Here is a 17619-nt window from a genome sequence, read left to right on the forward strand (position 1 = left end):
TGGGAGCTGAGCAGGGGACTGCTCTTTCTTCATTCCATCATTCAACACATTGTTTTAACCACGGACGATGTCCCAGGCATGTTCCAGTGATTGAGGATACAACAAGGAACAAACCACGGATCCAGTGTGGGAATAACAGCAATAGTCATAACAAGGGTTAGTAATTTTGGAGCATTTACTATGGAGTCAAGAATTTATCTTATCCTCATAATAATCTTAGGCATTTTATACAGTCATTACCCCATTTCACAGATAAAAGAGTAGGCGACACAGAATAGCCATGTGACTGGCCAAGGTTACAAAGAGTTTGAGTGGAATGTCACATTTTCTCTGAAACTCACTACTTGGGCCTCCCAGGCTCCCTCTTAACGACAGCAGTTTTGTAAAGAACATTCTTATAAGAAAAATTCAAGCAGTGCAAATGAAGCTCAAGGTCTCCCTGCCCATGCCCATCCCTGGCAGGATCCTTCTCGGGGTGTGCTCCTTCCAGTCCTGTCCCTGTCCATATGTATTATTATGTCCACAGACATTATTTCTGACATGAGTAGCTTCCCATACATAATGTTCTTTAACAAAATGTCTTGAACGTTTTTCCCTATTGCATATGTCGATCTAGCCAATTATCTCTGTTGCATAGTATTCCATTGTATGGATGTGCCTAATTTATTTTTCCAGTACCCTGACAGAACGCGCGCGCGTTTCCACTTCTCCGGGATTACAAACAATGCTGCCATTCATAACTTTTCCAAAAGAGCCACACATCTTCTCACTAGAGTTGTGACGTTTCTACCGGAAAGACCCACATGACGAACCCGTGCAAGCCTGGTCAATTGCCAATCGGACGGTGGTCGCTAACGCTGGGACACCGCCCGTGGGTTTTTTCTCCGGGTCTGATTTCTGCCTCTGCGGAGCAGAGCGGCGGCCCATGCCGCCGCACCCTCAGGACTCCCCGGCCCCGGGGTTAAACAAATGCACAACCCCCAAGCCTGGAACTCGAGCCCTAGGAAACGCGTTCTGTCTTGGACGCCCTGGCTCTTCTGGGAGTTGTAGTTTTGCTGCCCCGCGGAGCCGCCGTCTCCCCCCCATCCCCCTTCTCGAAGGGACGGCTCACTGCCCTTTAGGAGAGCGTTGCTCGGACCATCTCTGAGGACCCGTGAGGTCGCTCGGAGCTGGGATTCGGGGAGGGACCACCCCGGGCGGGGAGAGCGCTGAAACTACACTTCCCAGGACGCGCAGCGAGGCACGCGCCGCCCCGCCTTAGAGAGCTCGCGGCGCAGGGAGCGCAGGCAGGTACGTGGGTGCGCGCGGATCCGGCGCCGCGCGCGGGTGCCCCAGCCGTTTCGCCGACCCCTGCCCGCCTTTTGGGCCCTCAGGACTGAGCTGGGCCACTGGCTGCCTGTTTCCTTACAGGGAAGAGTCTCTAGGAACTCTGCCGACGCCCCCGACGCCCGCTTGCCGTGGGGGTGACTGCAGGCCCCTCATCCCGTTGGCCCAGGTCTTTTTACAGGAGCTCTGGAACTTGACGCCCGGGAGAGGGACTCCCGGCGGGTGGGCCGCTGGGTGCCGGCCGTGGTGACTTTCCCTTTGAGGTCACTTTTCCTGCCTCATTTTACCCCGTCGGGTCTCGTCACTATCCGCTCATCTCAACTATATTTCCTTTGTGCGATTTGCAGTGTAATCTTTACTTCCAATCACCTTCCTTCTGCCTTCCTTTTTCCCCAGAAAGCAAATCAAATCCCTCCGTGAGACTACTTATTCCCTTTAAAATGCAAAATCACTGCCCCACTTCTCTTCAAGAAGCGAATATGAAGAGGCCTTATTTCATTCTGTCCCTGACTCCCCTTCTCTATCCTAATTTTGGGCAGCATGTGACTGAGGGCATTAAACACCTTTTTAACTTGACCTCAGTAGATGAAGTTCTATTGGAAGTGTGCAGAATGTTGGAATAGAGGCCTTACTATCTAAGATCTCCGTACAAATGTTAAGTATGACAGAGGTCAAAGACTCCAGGAGAGAAGGAAGTCTTGTTTCTGCAAAGTGCATAAGGACATGAATCTTGGAGCTGGACACACCTGACTTGTCTGTACAAGCTGTATATGACCTTCATTATCCCCATTACCTAAATAAGAATCTGAGCGACCCAGGCTCCCGTCATTGCTGCAGTATCAACTAATATTTGTGAACTGGACAGAATACTTACTGGCAGTGGTGTGGTGAGGATGAAAAATCATAGCCTTAACTATGGGTCAGAGTGAGTGGGTGACCTAACCGTAATAGTTGTCATCTTTAATGCCATCCCTGATTCATTGTCACCTTGTATTGGGCACTTTACATATATTTAGTACTTTTGTTCTATTTTCAGTCCTGCAAAGTAGGTTTGGTGTAGTGGTTAAGAGAATGGACTTTGGAGAAAAAGTGTCTGGGTTCAGATTTGGCTCTGCCGCTTGCTAGCTGTGTGACCTTGGGCAAGTCAGTCTGTGTCTCAGTTTCTTCATCTTTAAGGATCAAGAGAGTATTTCCCAGATATTTAGAGATTCTTAGAGTAATTTTTCCTTTGATGGTGCCGAGAGGAAAATGATGTACTTGCCATATTGGTTCAGGTCCTCAGAAAAGCAGACAACAGGATGAGATTAGACTTGCAAGAGAGTTATTGGGGGAGGGAGGAAGGGGAGGGACCTGGAGGAAGCCGGGAGAGCTGTCTGTTTGCATTCCAGGTCCACTTCCTGGGACAGAACATTGGAAGGAAGACAGGAGATATGCCCAGAAGCTCTCAGACTGCAGTGCGGTCCTGAGACAGCTTCCCTTGGGTTGAATGGGGAGTTCTGGTGCCAAGGAGGCCTCCCAGGGGATCCCCATCTTGTCTGAGCGTGTCTGTCTTCTTCCTTTCATTGGTTGATGGGTCACCGGGCCTCCATGTGAACGAGATGGGGGTCATCTGTCCATTATGCTTCCTACCTCCGGAGGCCAGAGCCGGTTAGGGGGTGCCAAAGGTCACACAGGGAGTCGCACAGGGAGGTCACACAGGGAATCCCCAGCCACACCCTTCACCCGAAGGCCAGAAGGGTAACCTGGGGAATGCCTCTGACCTCAGATCCCTGGCCAAGATCTCCTGCTCAGATTTCCCTCTGGATTCCCCTCCTGAGCTGAGCGGGGAGCCGAGCAGTTTCTGTTAGTGGTGGAGGCTTTCCCTGGAAGCTGTGGGAGTGTGGGTGTCGCTAAGTGGCAGTGTCTGTCAGCCTGAACCATGGCTTGAGGCAGCAGAGTCTGACACAGGAAGGAATGGACCGAGGTTCTGGTCTCTGTTGGCTCCGCCTGGACTACAGGCGGAGGTGTGCTCAGGCACCTCTGGGGGCTCACGCAGCTCCCCACTGGCCCTCCCTGCGCTGAGCTTGGGGAGCTGGAAGGAAGAGGCGGGGAGGGGCTGCTGCATGGGACCGCCGCCTGCAGCGCACTCCTAAGGACCCTGCTCTGGAGGTCTTGGGGAGGCCAAGCCTCGGAGGTCAGGTCGCTTTCTTCCCTGGCAGGAGAGGAGTGTTGGGGGCATAGGAATGGGTGAAGCCGTGGCTTTGGCCTCACCTTCTCCCCACTGCTCAGAGTGCTCTGGAGGAAGGTGACTGACGGGGGGGTTGCAGCCCCATCTGGCTTGGAGTCTCTGAGCGGGGAGGCCCCTCCGAGGGCCCTGTGGTGGGTGCTGTGGGCACATTGCCCCTGAACAGACTGGTGCACCCTGCCCAGAGCTTCCCCCTTTGCAGGGAATTGCCCATACCCTCAGGAGCCTGGACATAGAGCCTCCCTCCCCAGCCTCAGCTCAGATCCAGCGATTGGGTGATGAGGGGCCTGGGGCACAGAGAGGGCAGCCCCGCGCTTTAAGGCGGGGGCCCGCTCTCAACGCCACCCCCCTCCCCTTACTTCCTCTCCTGAGGAAATCTCATGTACCCAAACTGATAAAGTCAAAGATACACTCATCATGTGACCCCGCAATCCCACACCTTGGTGTCCACCTGGAGAGATGTCTTATGTTCACGTTAAATCTACATGCGAATGTTGATAGCAGTTCTATTCATGATTACCAAAACCCGGAAGCATCCCAGATATCCTTCCTTTAGTGGGTGGGTGGAGAAACAGACTGGAATGTCCAGGCGATGGAGCACTGCTTGGCAAAAAAGGAGAAAGAGCCACAGCTATGCTTAGCCAACTCAGAAGGATCTCAGAGGCGTTGTGTTGAGTGAAAGAAGCCAATCTGAAAAGATTACATTCCAGCTATACCTTTAGAGAACAGATGGCTGGTTGTCAGAGGTGAGGGATGGAGAAGCATATGACTGTAAAGGGTTGAGGTGTAGGAGTTCTTTCAGATGCAGATGGTGATAGTGACCACAAGTATCTATATGTGTGTTAAAATTATAAAACTATTTACAACCAAAAAAATCAAGTTTAGGATATGATAATTTAAAAACATTCACACTTCTCTGCATTTCTGCTCAGAAAACCCCTCAACTTTGGCCAAAATGGAGCAGCCGAAGGGGGTTGATTGGACGGTCATCATCCTGACGTGTCAGTACAAGGACAGCGTTGAGGTCTTCCAGAGAGGTAGTTGACCCTCCCTCTGCTCGCTGCCCCTGATGTAGAACCACTCCCTGTTCCTTGCTGCATATCCCTGGAGCCCCAGGAGCCAGGCAGTCCCAGTTCAAACCCAGATTCTGCTTCTTCCTTGCCATGTGACCTCAGACACATGTCACTTCACTGAGACTTGGTTTTCTCATCTGTGAAAGGGGGTAACTGTTCTTACCTCAGTGAGTTGGGAAAAGATCTAATGAGCTACTAGCTGAAAAGGTGCTAAGTCAAAGAAGAGAAAATAATGGCGGTTGGGAGGTTTGCTCTACGTGCTCGGGACTGGGGGGTGGGGTGCTGGAGGGCAGGTCCCAGCCGTGTTCTGACTGCAGAGCTGGAAATACGGCAGAAGCGAGAGCAGATCCCTGCCGAGACACTGCTGCTGGCCGTGGAGGACCCTGAGGTTCATGTGGGCAGTGGAGGAGCCACCCTCAATGCCCTGCTGGTGGCTGCTGAGCACCTGAGTGCCCGCACAGGCTTCACCGTGAGTGGTCCTGACGTGACCTCCTCGGCACGGCGGGGTGGGGCTTCAAGCAGAGCCTTTCCCTGGTCCCCCACACCTCGGGCTCCACTGCCCTGCCGCTTTGTCCCCTTATCCCAGAGGGGCCAGGGCTGTCTCGTGCCTGTGTCTGGCCATTGGTCTTACCTGTTATTCCTTTGCTACTTGTGTGGATTGGTGTTGGGGTTTCTCCCTGGAGGGGAGGCTGCCATCTATCCAGACCTCTGTCAACAGGGCTCTCCCCCTTCTGATAGGTGGTCACGTCAGACGTTCTACACTCGGCTTGGATCCTCATCCTGCACATGGTTAGTAGAATGCCTGGCAGGGCCCACGCAGAAGGATGGAGCCGTTGATTCTTGGGGTTGGACGGGACTTAAGGGGGCTTCTACCTTTGTGTGCAAGGTGTCCATTGTGCACATTCGGAAGCATCAGAATCAGAATTGATCCAGGTGTTCAAAATAGGGAACTGGATAAGTATAAACGGCATATCCTCCTGGAGGAATATTAGACAGTGATTAAAAGGTCCATTTAACTCTGCACTGACCTGTGCATTGACCGACTCTGTGACCTGGGGCAGTGGTCACATGACCATTTCTAGGCCTCGGTTAACACTTCCTCCTTCATGTGGATGTGTTGAGATGACCCATTAAATGTTTCGATCGGGGCTGGGCCTGGCTCACTGTGAGTGTCAGTGAGTGTATTTTCATCATTCAGTGAAAAAGGTGAGCCACACAAGTTTGAATAGAATGATCTCAGCTTTTTTTAGATCGTTCTATTCAAACTTGTGTGGCTCACCTTTTTCACTGAATGATGAAAATACACTCACTGACACTCACAGTGGGCCATCAGCTTTTTTAATTGAAAGTTTGGTTGAGATCATTGTAGATGCACATATAAGAAAATAGTCCAGGGAGAAACCTCTGTAAACGTTGCCCAGATCCCTGCAATGGTAATCTTTTCCAAAACTATAGTATAATCACAGCCAGGATATTGACATTGATGTGGTTCCCAATCTTATTTCTCCAGTTTGACTTACACTCCTCTGTGTGTGTGTGTGTGTGTGTGTGTGTGTATGAAGTTCTATTTTCTCCACATTTTAAATTTTTGTAAAAAAATACTCTGCATATGAGGTATATGAAAGGATATACCTCAGAAATGAGGGCAATGGTTATTATCCTTGAGGGGTTGTTTTCCCTTTTGTGTATCTGCATTTTCTAATTTTTTACCATAATCATTTCATTTCAAAAATTATATGAAAAAATTATATGAGAAAAACCTTTGTCAAAGTCCAAAGCTTGGTGGCTTTCTGCTCCGGCCCTCTGCCCCAGGCTCCTCTGCCTGTTACTGCTTCCCCAGGGCCGAGACTTCCCCTTCGACGACTGTGGCCGGGCCTTCACCTGCCTCCCTGTGGAGAACCCCCAGGCCCCTGTGGAGGCCGTGGTCTGCAACCTGGACTGCCTGCTGGACATCATGAGCCATCGGGTGAGGCCGCGCCCTTGTCCTGTTTCCCGCTGTGCCCCAGCCAGGGTCTTTGCTGGCCCAGACCGGGGACGCCTGGAACAATGGCTTTGGGTGCCCACGTTTAGTTACCAACAATGGCTTTGGGTGCCGGCTTTTAGTGGGCACTTCAGGAGGGTAGTGTGCCCGCCCTGGGGGAGGCATGGCCCCAGATAGGTGGGAGGGTGGGCATGGGCACTGCAGGTCCGGGGGTCCCCGTCCCCTCAGCAGCCTGGTCCCCTGGAACAGCTGGAGGCTGTGCCCGTGGGCGGGGCTGGGCCCCTCCAGCTGCCTCCTCTCTCCCCACAGCTGGGCCCGGGCTCCCCGCCGGGCGTGTGGGTGTGCAGCACGGACATGCTGCTGTCGGTGCCTCCAAGCCCAGGTAAGCCTGCAGAGGTTTGCGACTGCCTTCTCTAGCTGCCGCCTGCGCCTGCTCTGCCTTTCCTCTCCCACCCGCCGTCTTGGCCTGGCCCGCTGCCCCTTTGGAAGGGATGCTCTGAGGTTTTCAGGATGGAGCTTAGAGCAGGAGGCAGGCTTTGCCTGCCGGGCCTCCCTCTCCTGTCCATGGGATGGAGACACCCAGTCCTGTCCCTTTGGCCCTCAAGGGCTCCTCGGACGAGCTTTGGGGGGGTGAGGTGCTGTCATTCTCCCAGGGGAATGCCCATGTGGGAAACCACGGAAACGTCCTTTCTCTAGAGGTGCCTGCACGGCCCTGCCCTGAGTGCGTGCCTCCTGGCAGGGGCCCCCCGCCCTTGCCTTGGGTCGGGGTCCCTGGAGAGCCTCCTGACTCCCCCACCTGCAGGCATCAGCTGGGACGGCTTCCGGGGAGCCAGAGGGATTGCCCTTCCGGGGAGCATGGCCTATGCCCGGAGCCACGGCGTCTACCTGACCGACCCCCAGGTAGGGCCCTGGGCAGCGGCACAGGGCACCGGGAGGGCCTCCGGCCTGCAGTCTGTGTAGCCTGCTCCTCACTTTCCTGGCTGGCTGGGGTTTGAGGTTTTCCCCACGGCAGCAGCTCCTGTGCTCACTTAGTCCTTTGCCAAACATGAGTTCCCCCGACCCTGTGCTGGGCTCTGTGCCTGCAGTTGGGGCCGTGGAGACAGTCTGCCATGGGGCTGGGGGAGGTCTCGGGCACTGCTGTCGCGGGAGTGTGCCCAGACCTGTCGGACTTGCATCGAGGCTTTCATCTGGTGAACGCCCTCCTTCTCAGTCTCTCTGCCTCCTCCCCTGACTCTGTCTCCTCCTCCCGCCCAGGGCTTCGTTTTGGACATTTACTACCAAGGCACTGAGGCAGAGATACGACGATGCGCCAGGCCTGATGGGCAGGTGCCGCTGGTACGGCTGCTAGCCCCTAGGGTGGGGGGCTCGAGACGTTATGGGATGGGAGAGGGAGGGCTTGCCTTCCTGCCCAGGGCAGAGTGCCCCTCCTTCCAGGAAGGCTAGAACCGGAATCTGAGGCAGATCTGGAACAGGTATTCAGGGGAGCAGGTGGCACCGAAACCCAAGGGCAGGGTCAGCCTTGGCGTTGAGTCTCGTCCCAAATGAGACAGGCCAGAACCAGGCTCGAGGGGTCTTTCTAGAAGGAAGGACAGAGATGCAAGTGGTGGGTAAGAATCTGGGGCTAGACCATAGGGAAGATGGAGAACTCGGTTTGGGAGGAGACCTAAAAATTGAGGGGTCCCCAGAAGGTGCCTGTCGAGGGGCCCTTGGTGGGGAGCTGCGTCCAGTCAGACTGGAGTCCCGGCGCTGGAGTGGCCCAGGAGATGAAGACCCTGTCTAGTGTGGCCTGGGGGCCCGTCTACAGCCGCCCTCCTCAGCTCGGGCACACGCCTGGCCCCGGGGTCTCCTCCCTGACCCATGTGGGGCTCCCTGCAGGTGTCCGGGGTTGTCTTCTTCTCTGTGGAAACTGCTGAGCGCCTCCTAGCCACCCACGTGAGCCCGCCTCTGGATGCCTGCACCTACATGGGCTTGGACTCGGGAGTCCGGCCCGGCCAGGTGCCTGGGACTGGGGACCGGGAGGGCTTGGCCTGGGCGAGAGGCCCTGACGCTGCTGGCCTGGCTGTGGGGCCTCCGGCCAGTCTATTCCCCTCTGTGTGTCCGCGTCTCTGGAGAGGCAACGGGCCCCTCTCAGCCAGGGAACCCACTGACACTAGCTCTCACCCCTGTCCCAGCTGTCTCTGTTTTTTGACATCCTGCTCTGCATGGCCCGGAACGTGCAAAGGGAGGACTTCCTGGTGGGGCGGCCCCCGGAGATGGGGCAAGGTGACGCAGACGTCGCGGGTTATCTGCATGGTGCCCGGGCTGAGCTGTGGAGGCAGCTCCGCGATCAGCCCCTCACAGTGGGTGGGTCCTGCCTCTCAGCACTCTGGGGTAGGGAAGCCTGGGGAGTGCGGACCACCAGAGGGAGGCTCCTCCCTCACCTGCTGGCCCCTGGGCTCCTCGAGCAGGCCGGCCTCGTGAGCGCGCCTGGGCAGGACAGCTACCTTCTCCCAGTTCAGAGTACCCTGCTGAGATACCGCTTCCCTTCTTCCTTTGTCTCATTCCTGGGCTCCCGTCCTGGTATTGCTGCTTTCTGGCTGGGTGACTTTGGGCAGGTTGCTGAGCCTCTCTGGGTCTCAGCTTCCCCATCAGCGCAGTGGGCTCGTTTTCACGCCTGCCCTCCCAGGCCCTGATGAAGACGTGTTTTCTGGTGGGAGGCCCAGCCTGGTGTCAGAGCTGCAGGAGGCAGGGCGTTGAGGTCAGTACTTGTGTGTTTACAGCGTATGTCCCTGACGGCAGCTACAACTACATGACCAACTCAGCCAGTGAGTTCCTGCACAGTCTCACATCCCTGGGGGCTCCGGGGACCCAGGTCGTACACTCCCAGGTGGAGGTAAGACCTGCCTGGAGGTGAGGCCTGCAGAGGTGCCTACAGGGTGCTTGGAGACGGTGGCCACGGAGGGCTACAGGGAGGGGCGGGAACCGCTCATGCTTGGGACAGACTATGAGCGTAGGTGTTATTATCCCCATTTCACACAGGAGTCAGTGGAGGCTCAGAGAGGTTAAGTAACTTGCTTAAGGCCACAGAGCCAGTAAGTAGCCAAGTCAGGATTCTACATCCAACTCTGATTGAGAAGCTAGAGACGAGTGCCCCCTAACCCTTTCTGAAGGGTCTGCTCGGGGAGTCAGGCAAATTCATGGTGATGGGGCAGGTAGAGTTCAGAGGCAACCCTCAGGGTGGCAGGGGTTGGACTAGCTGGACAGGTGGGAGTTTTCTGGGGGGCTGTCATCTGGTGGGATCCCCATTTCTGGGTTCAGGTTTGCTCTGGAGGGGAGCGTGCCCCTGGCAGAACAGCAGGAACCAAGCTGGGGTGGGAGTTGGCCTGAGGCTGGGCCCAGGGAGGTGCGGAGAGGGATCTGGCCAGCCGACAGGCATGGGGAGCGGCAGGGGTTCTGGCTGGGGCTGGGCTGTGGAGGAGGACTGGGGCCACCCCCGCCGGGGCCTCACGGCTTTCTCCCGGGTCCGCAGGAGCGGCCGCTGCTGGGGGCCTGGAGCTGTGTGGTCAACTGCCTGCTGGAGGGCCCCGTGTGGCTGGGCACCGGGAGCGTCCTGCAGCACTGCCACCTGCAGGTGAGGCCGGGCTTGCAGGCGGGGAGACCCGCTGCAGGGCGCGTCTGGGCTCCACTGAGCACGCAGACCCTGTGCTCTCCCCCCAGGGCCCCATTCACGTTGGCACTGGCTGCTTCGTGAGCGGCCTGGACGTGGTGCAGTCCCAGGCGCTGCAGGGCGTGGAGCTACGTGATCTCGTCCTGCGAGGACACCATGTGCAGCTGCACGGCGCCCCCAGCCAGGCCTTCACGCTCGTGGGCCGCCTGGACAGCTGGGAGGTGGGTGCTTGGCGGCCTCCCCTCACCCCCATTTTTAGGCTTTTGGGAGCCCTAGTGTCCCCAGAGCAGCGCCCATTCCATTGCAGGGCTCTGCGAGCACTCACCTGGGGGATACAAGCTGTGAGGAGGATGCAGCCGGTAGAGCCTCAGCAGGCCTTTCCCTCCCTCCTTGCTGGCTGAGTGGGGACTCCTATCCCCATTTTTCAGGCCAAGACTGAGGTTCAGAGACGAGGCGACCCGCCTTGACTGCAGAGCCAGTTGCCGTGGGTTAGGCCGGGGGCCAGCATTCTGCTGCGGGTCCCAGGCCCCCGGGCAGGCACGTGGAGGTGCCAGGGCTTGACACTGGTTCAGAGCCTGCTGGCCCGTGTGCCCCTGTCTTTCTTCCTGCCCCCTCTGGACCCGACCCTGGTCCCCTGGCCTTATTGTCCCTCACCCCTTCCTGTGGCCCTGTCAGCCCTGACTGCTTCCTTCTCTTCCCCCAGAGACAGGGGACAGGAACGTATCTCAACATGTCTTGGAGTAAATTCTTCCAGAAGACGGGCATCCGGTAGGCTGGATGGCCCCATGGGGCTCCGTGGGCCTTGGCAGCCGGGGTGGCAGCTGCCTGGAGGCTCAGGGCCCACCCCCTCAATCCCTGGGGCATGGGGTAGTTTTGAGCAGCCTCATCTGCCCTAGCATCTTCCCCCTGGGCTACTCCAAATTCCTGACCGTGCCCAGGCTTTGGGATTTTGTTCAGCGGCCTGGGAAAGGAGGCAGGGCAGCTGGGCTTCTCTCCCTGAATCGCTCGCTTGTGTGGTCTCTGGAGGAGTTTGTCCTGTCCCCAGGAAGGAGCTAGGCCCCTGCCGACAGGTGGTCGGGGCTAGGGGACTGGGCAGGAGCCCCTGCTCCCCTCCTGATGCAGCTTCTCCCCACCTCAGGGACTGGGACCTGTGGGACCCGGACACGCCGCCCGCTGAGCGCTGCCTCCTCAGTGCCCGTCTCTTCCCGGTGCTCCACCCCTTGAGGGCCCCGGGGCCCCGGGACCTGCTGTGGATGCTGGACCCCCAGGAGGACGGGGGCCAGGCCCTGCGGGCTTGGCGGGCTTGCTGGCGTCTGTCCTGGGAGCAGCTGCAGCCGTGCTTGGACCGGGGCGCCACGCTGGCCGCCCGCCGGGACCTATTCTTCCGCCAGGCCCTGCACAAGGCGCGGCACGTGCTGGAGGCCCGGCAGGACCTCAGCCTGCGCCCGCTGACCCGGGCTGCCGTCCATGAGGGCTGTCCTGGGCCCCTGCTGGCCACGCTGGACCAGGGTGAGTGTGCTGGGCACCCAGCTGGGAAGCCAGCCCCCGCATCACCTGCCCTATCTGCCCTCTAGGTCATCAACCTCAGGCATTAGGGAGATATAAGACTCTAAAGCAGGGAGGAGACACAAGTGGAGTTAACTGTCCGGGTGCTAGGAAGCTCCATCTGGGTCAGTGGGGGATATGGGGAGAGGTGGGGGCCTGGCGCTGAGCCTCAGGGCCCCGTGAGCATCGGCAGAGCATGCATTCTGTGCTGGGGGCCCGATGGGGTGAAGTGCTCCAGCAGGGCCCAAGGCGGGACCCGGGCGCGCTGGCTGGGGGCTCAGGCAGCACCTTGTTCCCTCTTTACGGTATTCACTCAGCCATACAGGGGGACTGAGGATGAACCCAGATGGTTTGCCTCCCGAGGCTGAGCTCTTACTCACTGAGGGCGTCCTGGGCTGGGAGTCGCCAGGACGAGAACTTTGCCAGGCGAATAAGTGGGGAGCACTCTCAGGCAAGGATACGTCTGGGGCCACAGGGCAGAGCTGTGAGGGGCCTGGGGTGTTTGAGGGCAGAGAGCCTTGGAGATGGGCTTCTCCGCAGCTGCCCGCCTCCTGGTCCGTCAGTGGCAGCTGGTGCAGGAGACCCTGGTGTGGCTGCCCGGGCCCTGGCCTGTGTGGCAGACGTCCTGGGCTGCATGGCGGAGGGCCGAGGCGGCTTGCGCAGTGGACCGGCCGCCAACCCCGAGTGGGTGCGGCCCTTCTCTTTCCTGGAGCGTGGAGACCTGGCACGGGGCGTGGAGGCACTCACCCAGGAGCGGGCCAGGTGGCTGAGCAGGTAGGCTGAGGATGCCGGAGCCCCTGGAGCTGCCCCTGCTGGCCTTGGAGGTGGGATCCCAGAGGGGCGGGGCGGCCCCAGGTGGCAAGCAGTCGGGACCCAGACCCGGGCAGCTGGGTGCCAGCCTGGGGCCCACGCCGCCCTCCCTCCCTCCTGCCCGCAGGCCAGCCTTGCTGGTGCGGGCCGCCCGCCACTACGAGGGGGCCGGGCAGCTGCTGATCCGCCAGGCTGTGATGTCCGCTCAGCGCTTCGTCTGCTCGGTGCCGGCGGAGCTGCCGGCGCCTGGGCAGTGGGTGGTGGCGGAGTGCCCGGCGCGGGTGGACTTCTCTGGTGAGCCCATGGTGGAGGGTGGGGTGGGGGTCAGCACCCCAGAGCTGAGCTGGCAGCCCCCCCGAGACCAGCTGGATCTCATTCCATCGCCACAGGGGGCTGGAGTGACACGCCGCCCCTGGCCTACGAGCTCGGCGGGGCCGTGCTGGGCCTGGCTGTGCGAGTGGATGGCCGCCGGCCCATTGGGGCCAGGGCTCGCCGCATCCCGGAGCCCGAACTGCGGCTGGCGGTGGGGCCCCGGCAGGACCAGACGGCCGTGAAGATCGTGTGCCGCAGCCTGGACGACATGCAGGGTTACTGCCAGCCCCAGGCCCCAGGTCAGGGCGCCTGTGACGTGCGCGGCGTGGGGTGGGGGCAGAGCCCCAGAGCCTGCAGGCCACAGCGGCCGGGCCTGAGGGGCGCCCTGCCGTCACCCGCCCCCCAGCGCACACGGGTGTAGGAGGGAGAGTGGCCCGCGGGCTGGTGCCCCAGAGCCCGCAGGACCTGTCGTGATTGCAGCGGGGGTGTGCACTGCTGCTGGGCTGAGCCCCTTGCCGCGCTGAGACGGGTGGGGTCTGTTTCCGCCCTGGAGACCAAACGCCCTGCTGGGTGCTGGTCGCTCTGCAGGGGCGCTGCTGAAGGCGGCCTTCGTCTGCGCGGGCGTCGTCAGTGTCTCCTCCGAGCTCTCGCTGAGGGAGCAGCTGCTGCGTGCCTTCGGGGGCGGCTTCGAGCTGCACACCTGGTCCGAGCTGCCCCACGGCTCTGGCCTTGGTGAGCGGGTCCCGCCCCTGCTGCACACCAACCCCTTCGGCCTTGCTCACCCCTTCAGCCTCGCTCTGGCCCCCTCGCCGGTCCCTGCCTGGTGGAGCGGGAGTGGGTGGAGCAGGACGGGAGTGGGTGGGGCAGGACGGGCGTGGCTGGCGCAGCGGCTTCATGCCGGCCCTCTCCCGCCCTGCAGGCACCAGCAGCATCCTAGCGGGGGCCGCCCTGGCCGCGGTGCAGCGGGCCGCAGGCCGCGCGGTGGGCGCGGAGGCCCTGATCCACGCAGTCCTGCACCTGGAGCAGGTGCTCACCACAGGTACGGGGCTGCCCCTGGGGAAAGACGCGGGTCATCAGAAACAGGGGCTCCCCTGGACCTGCAGAGCGCCCACAACTGCGCTGGGAGCACAGTGATTAAGAGCTGCCTTCTTGTCCCTCTGACACCCTCTCTGGTAGCTTTCAAAATGAAATATTTCTATCTCAGAGGACTTGATGTAGAAACAGATCCTCTTGAGTCCGTGCAGCAGCTTTCCTGTGTTAGGTATTCCTTCCGTTTCTGTTCCTAAGGCGGGACTGAGTTTGAAGTAGGGGACAGAACCCTCAGCCTGCTTTTCAGCACCTTCTCCCTCCCCTGGCTGGGGCTTCTACCACCTGAGGGGGCGCCCGGCGCAGGGCCGTGGTCATACTGAATGTCACTAGCACCAGGCTTTTCACCAGGCTTTTCACCACTGCGGCCCCTTAGCATCCACACAATAGAGAGCAGCAAGGCCTGTCTGGCTCCAGGGTGCTCTACTCACCGCAGGATGCTGAGCCTCCTCTCCAGCACGGCCCTGGGAAGGAAGCTGCCCCAAAGATGCACACCTGATGATGGTCTCTTCCCTGGCTGCTGTGTAGCCCAACTCCTCCACTCACTGTATCGACTCACATCCTGTAACAGGTGGTCGTTAGCAGAAAGGCCCGATGGGGAAGCCTTTTAGTTTTCTTTCGGAGTGTACCATTCATATCCTTCCTTTGGTCAAATGACAACTGTTTATCAGATACCCACTCTGTATTGGGCCCTGGGGATAGAATGAACAAAAACAGGGTCCTTGCCATCAGAAGTCATATGGGCTGTTGGAGACGAATGTTAATCAATAACCACTCAAATGAATGTATAATTACAAGCTACGCCAAGTGCTCTGGAGGGGAGGAGGGCCATTAAGGAGTTCTCAATGTTCCAGGCCTTGACACTAACCACATTTTGGCCGTAGTGTTCCAGATGCCTCCTGCCCTTTGCGTTTCATACTCGAAACCCTTGCAGGCCTTTCTCCAAATATCAAAGACCTATCCCAGAATCACCTCAGGTTTTTGACATTTTTTATAGCTGCCAGAAGAAAAGAGATCCATACTTTTCATTACTGAAGCAGAATGTGAACAAGCTATTTTATATAAAGTTTGATAAGAGATCCCAAGAAGCTTATTTCCACCATCAACACCCTTTATCAGGCAAGCTGGGGTGCAGGGACTGTCAGGCTGTAGGGAAAGTCCTGTGTCATCCTGCCCTGGGGAAAGCCTGGGGTAAGGTCTTAATCCTTTGATGTGGTTTACCCCAGTTCCAAGAACACATTACGTCTGCAGCAAACCTCAGGCCTTGGGTTAGGTTCTAAGCTTGGGCTCTGGAATGAAGCCCCTTCCCCTGGGCTTGTCTTGCTCCCAGGGCTGGGATGGAAGCTGTACAGCTCAGCTAACCCAGTGTTGGTGGGGGAAGCTGTCTTCCGAAGCTGATCCCGGCCAGGGACGCAAGGCCAGGGGCCTGGACCGGGAGAGGGAAGCCTGGCCAGGGAGGCCCCAATGGTGACGGGGCTGGGGCTCTTGTAGGAGGTGGCTGGCAGGACCAGGTGGGTGGCCTCATGCCCGGCATCAAGGTGGGGCGCTCCCAGGCCCAGCTGCCACTGAAGGTGGAAGTGGAGGAGATTGCTGTGCCTGAGGGCTTTGTCCAGACACTCAATGACCACCTGCTGTTGGTGTACACTGGGAAGACCCGCCTGGCCCGGAACCTGCTTCAGGTGAGCCCCAGCCCCGGGAGGCGGGAGGCAGGCCACTCGGCTAGGCTCAGCCTCATGGCCCCTGCCCCCTGCAGGATGTGCTGAGGAGCTGGTACGCACGGCTGCCCGCCGTCGTGCTGAACGCCCACCGCCTGGTGCGGCAGACTGAGGAGTGTGCCGAAGCCTTCCGCCAAGGTTAGGCGCTTCCCCCCGGAGCTTGACCCCGGAGTGCCTGCTGCCGCTCGCGTGTCTGAGGCTAGGGGGCTCTGCAGGGCTTGGCACAAGGCCCCCGGGGACAGAGGCCTACAGTCTGTCCTCTGCAGGGTCTGACGCTTAGGTGGGAGTCGTGTCTCAGGACAGTACTTGCATCTTGGGGAAGGTCTCCAGCCCACCTACTGGGAAGCGGATGGGGGAAGAGGCTTGGCTCCACAGCTGGTTTCCAGGGAGTCAGAGCTGATCAGGGCCACACAGCTAAATGATCACTGAGCTGGGTACCACGCCAGCTGCTCTGTGCTCAAACAACCCCTTGAGGAGGGTTTTACAGTTCATTTCCAGCCAGTACTGGACCCAGGTTCTGAACCAGTATGCCAGTTAAGCAGTGCCTCTTGGCGCCCCATCCAGCCTACAGATGACCTCCTCTCTGCCCCCACTCCAGGGAGTCTGCCTCTCCTGGGCCAGTGCCTGACGTCATACTGGGAGCAGAAGAAGCTCATGGCTCCAGGCTGTGAGCCCCTGGCGGTGCGGCGCATGATGGATGTCCTGGCCCCCGACGTGCATGGCCAGAGCCTGGCAGGGGCAGGTGGTGGGGGCTTTCTCTGTCTACTGACCAAGGAGCCGCGGCAGAAGGAGGCTCTGGAGGCTGTGCTGGCCAAGACAGAGGTACCGGGTGGTTGGGGTATGCTAACTGGCGGGGACAGGAGCCCTCTCTCTGGCCCACCAGCTAGGCAGGGCTACAGCTGTAAGCCCCCTTGGCCCCGCAGCTCAAATCCGGCCTCCTGAGGGCCTGAAGTCCACGCGGAGCCCACTGACACCTCCCGCCCTTTGCTCCTAGGGCCTCGGGAACTACAGCGTCCATCTGGTGGAAGTGGACACTCAGGGCCTGAGCCTGCGGCTGCCGGGGGCTGAGCCCTCCACCTGAAGCCCTGCTCTGGAGGCCTGTCCCTGCGAGAGGAGAGAGCCGCGGCTACAGCAGCCCCCATCCTCCCGGGGGCACTCAGGCTTCCCTCCACCCACGCCTCTGTGAATCTGCTTCCACAGGAAAGCGACCCAAGCTCCAGCCCAGCCCCTTCTAAAACTTGGTGAAGCAGAGACAGTGCTTGGGAACAGGACTGAGACCTCCTGGTTGACGGTGGCCTAGGCTTAGCTTGTGCTCCATCTGGACCTAGCAGTCTTAAGCTAAGCGTCCCCCGTGGCCTTTATGAATCCAATGGCCCTGCTTGGGCCTTGGCCTTCTCACTCTCCACCAAGGCCTGGAAGAAGGGAATGACAACCAGCCTTGGCAGACCGCTGGGGTCCCTTGGTAAGGCCGACCTTGAAGAGGCCTTTGGGGGCATTTCCTGTGGCCTTCCTTAGAGGTCCAGCTTTTGCCTGAGTAGAGACTTCCTGTTCAACACTCCCTCCCAGGCTGACTCAGTGGAGGAGTGGGAACATGTCTGTGGCAGAGAGCCAGTGCAGTCCTGCAGCAAGCTGCTGCTGAGGCCTTAACCAGCAATGCTACAACTCTACCACGTGCCTGTGGGTTCTCAGTCTTCCTGGAATAAATTCACTCTGCCCTTCCAGGTTGGCCTCATGAAGATCCTTTCTGTTCCGCTGGCAGTGTGGGAACCTGCCCCCGAGATGATCTCCCAAGAGGGGATGAGGGTCTGGGACTGGATGAGGCTGTTGTCATGTGTCGCTCTGGGCACCAGAGGAGGCTGAGGAGTCAGACTTTTGCCTTCACGTTTCAGTGCAACTCGTGG

At 59.0% G+C, this 17619-nt stretch overlaps 1 protein-coding gene across 13 annotated transcripts; it reads left to right on the forward strand.

Annotated features, from left to right (window-relative positions):
• The first annotated feature begins 1254 nt into the window (after positions 1–1254).
• On the forward strand, positions 1255–17439 carry FCSK (fucose kinase). Of its 13 annotated transcripts, XM_081508762.1 has the most exons (26): positions 1255–1290; positions 4483–4587; positions 4941–5092; positions 5362–5412; positions 6464–6589; positions 6914–6986; positions 7407–7504; positions 7859–7939; positions 8480–8599; positions 8776–8947; positions 9364–9476; positions 10113–10214; positions 10301–10471; positions 10954–11018; positions 11389–11759; positions 12359–12569; positions 12733–12899; positions 12995–13216; positions 13506–13649; positions 13837–13956; positions 14355–14574; positions 15001–15122; positions 15495–15682; positions 15757–15856; positions 16317–16540; positions 16713–17439. In XM_081508762.1, exons 2-26 carry the CDS (start codon positions 4506–4508, stop codon positions 16797–16799), a joined length of 3582 nt encoding a protein of 1193 aa, XP_081364888.1. In that variant the 5' UTR covers positions 1255–1290; positions 4483–4505; the 3' UTR covers positions 16800–17439. The 13 variants fall into 13 exon arrangements, with proteins under 13 accessions (XP_081364888.1, XP_081364892.1, XP_081364893.1 ...); XM_081508766.1 differs by lacking the exons at positions 14355–14574; positions 15001–15122 and having other exon boundaries at positions 1255–2213; XM_081508767.1 differs by lacking the exons at positions 14355–14574; positions 15001–15122 and having other exon boundaries at positions 1255–1589.
• Positions 17440–17619: the final 180 nt, after the last annotated feature.

The sequence above is a fragment of the Giraffa tippelskirchi genome, chromosome 7 (assembly GCF_054371585.1).
Source record: "Giraffa tippelskirchi isolate mGirTip1 chromosome 7, T2T-mGirTip1v1.2.pri, whole genome shotgun sequence".
Taxonomy (NCBI): Eukaryota; Metazoa; Chordata; class Mammalia; order Artiodactyla; family Giraffidae; genus Giraffa; species Giraffa tippelskirchi.

Excerpts from the sequence above, each read along its gene's own strand:
- FCSK (XM_081508762.1), top strand. The coding sequence starts at position 4,506 with ATGGAGCAGCCGAAGGGGGTTGATTGGACGGTCATCATCCTGACGTGT. Across the intron at positions 4,588-4,940 it reads CGTTGAGGTCTTCCAGAGAG|AGCTGGAAATACGGCAGAAG; the intron begins GTAGTTGACCCT and ends TTCTGACTGCAG. Across the intron at positions 6,987-7,406 it reads GTCGGTGCCTCCAAGCCCAG|GCATCAGCTGGGACGGCTTC; the intron begins GTAAGCCTGCAG and ends CCCCACCTGCAG.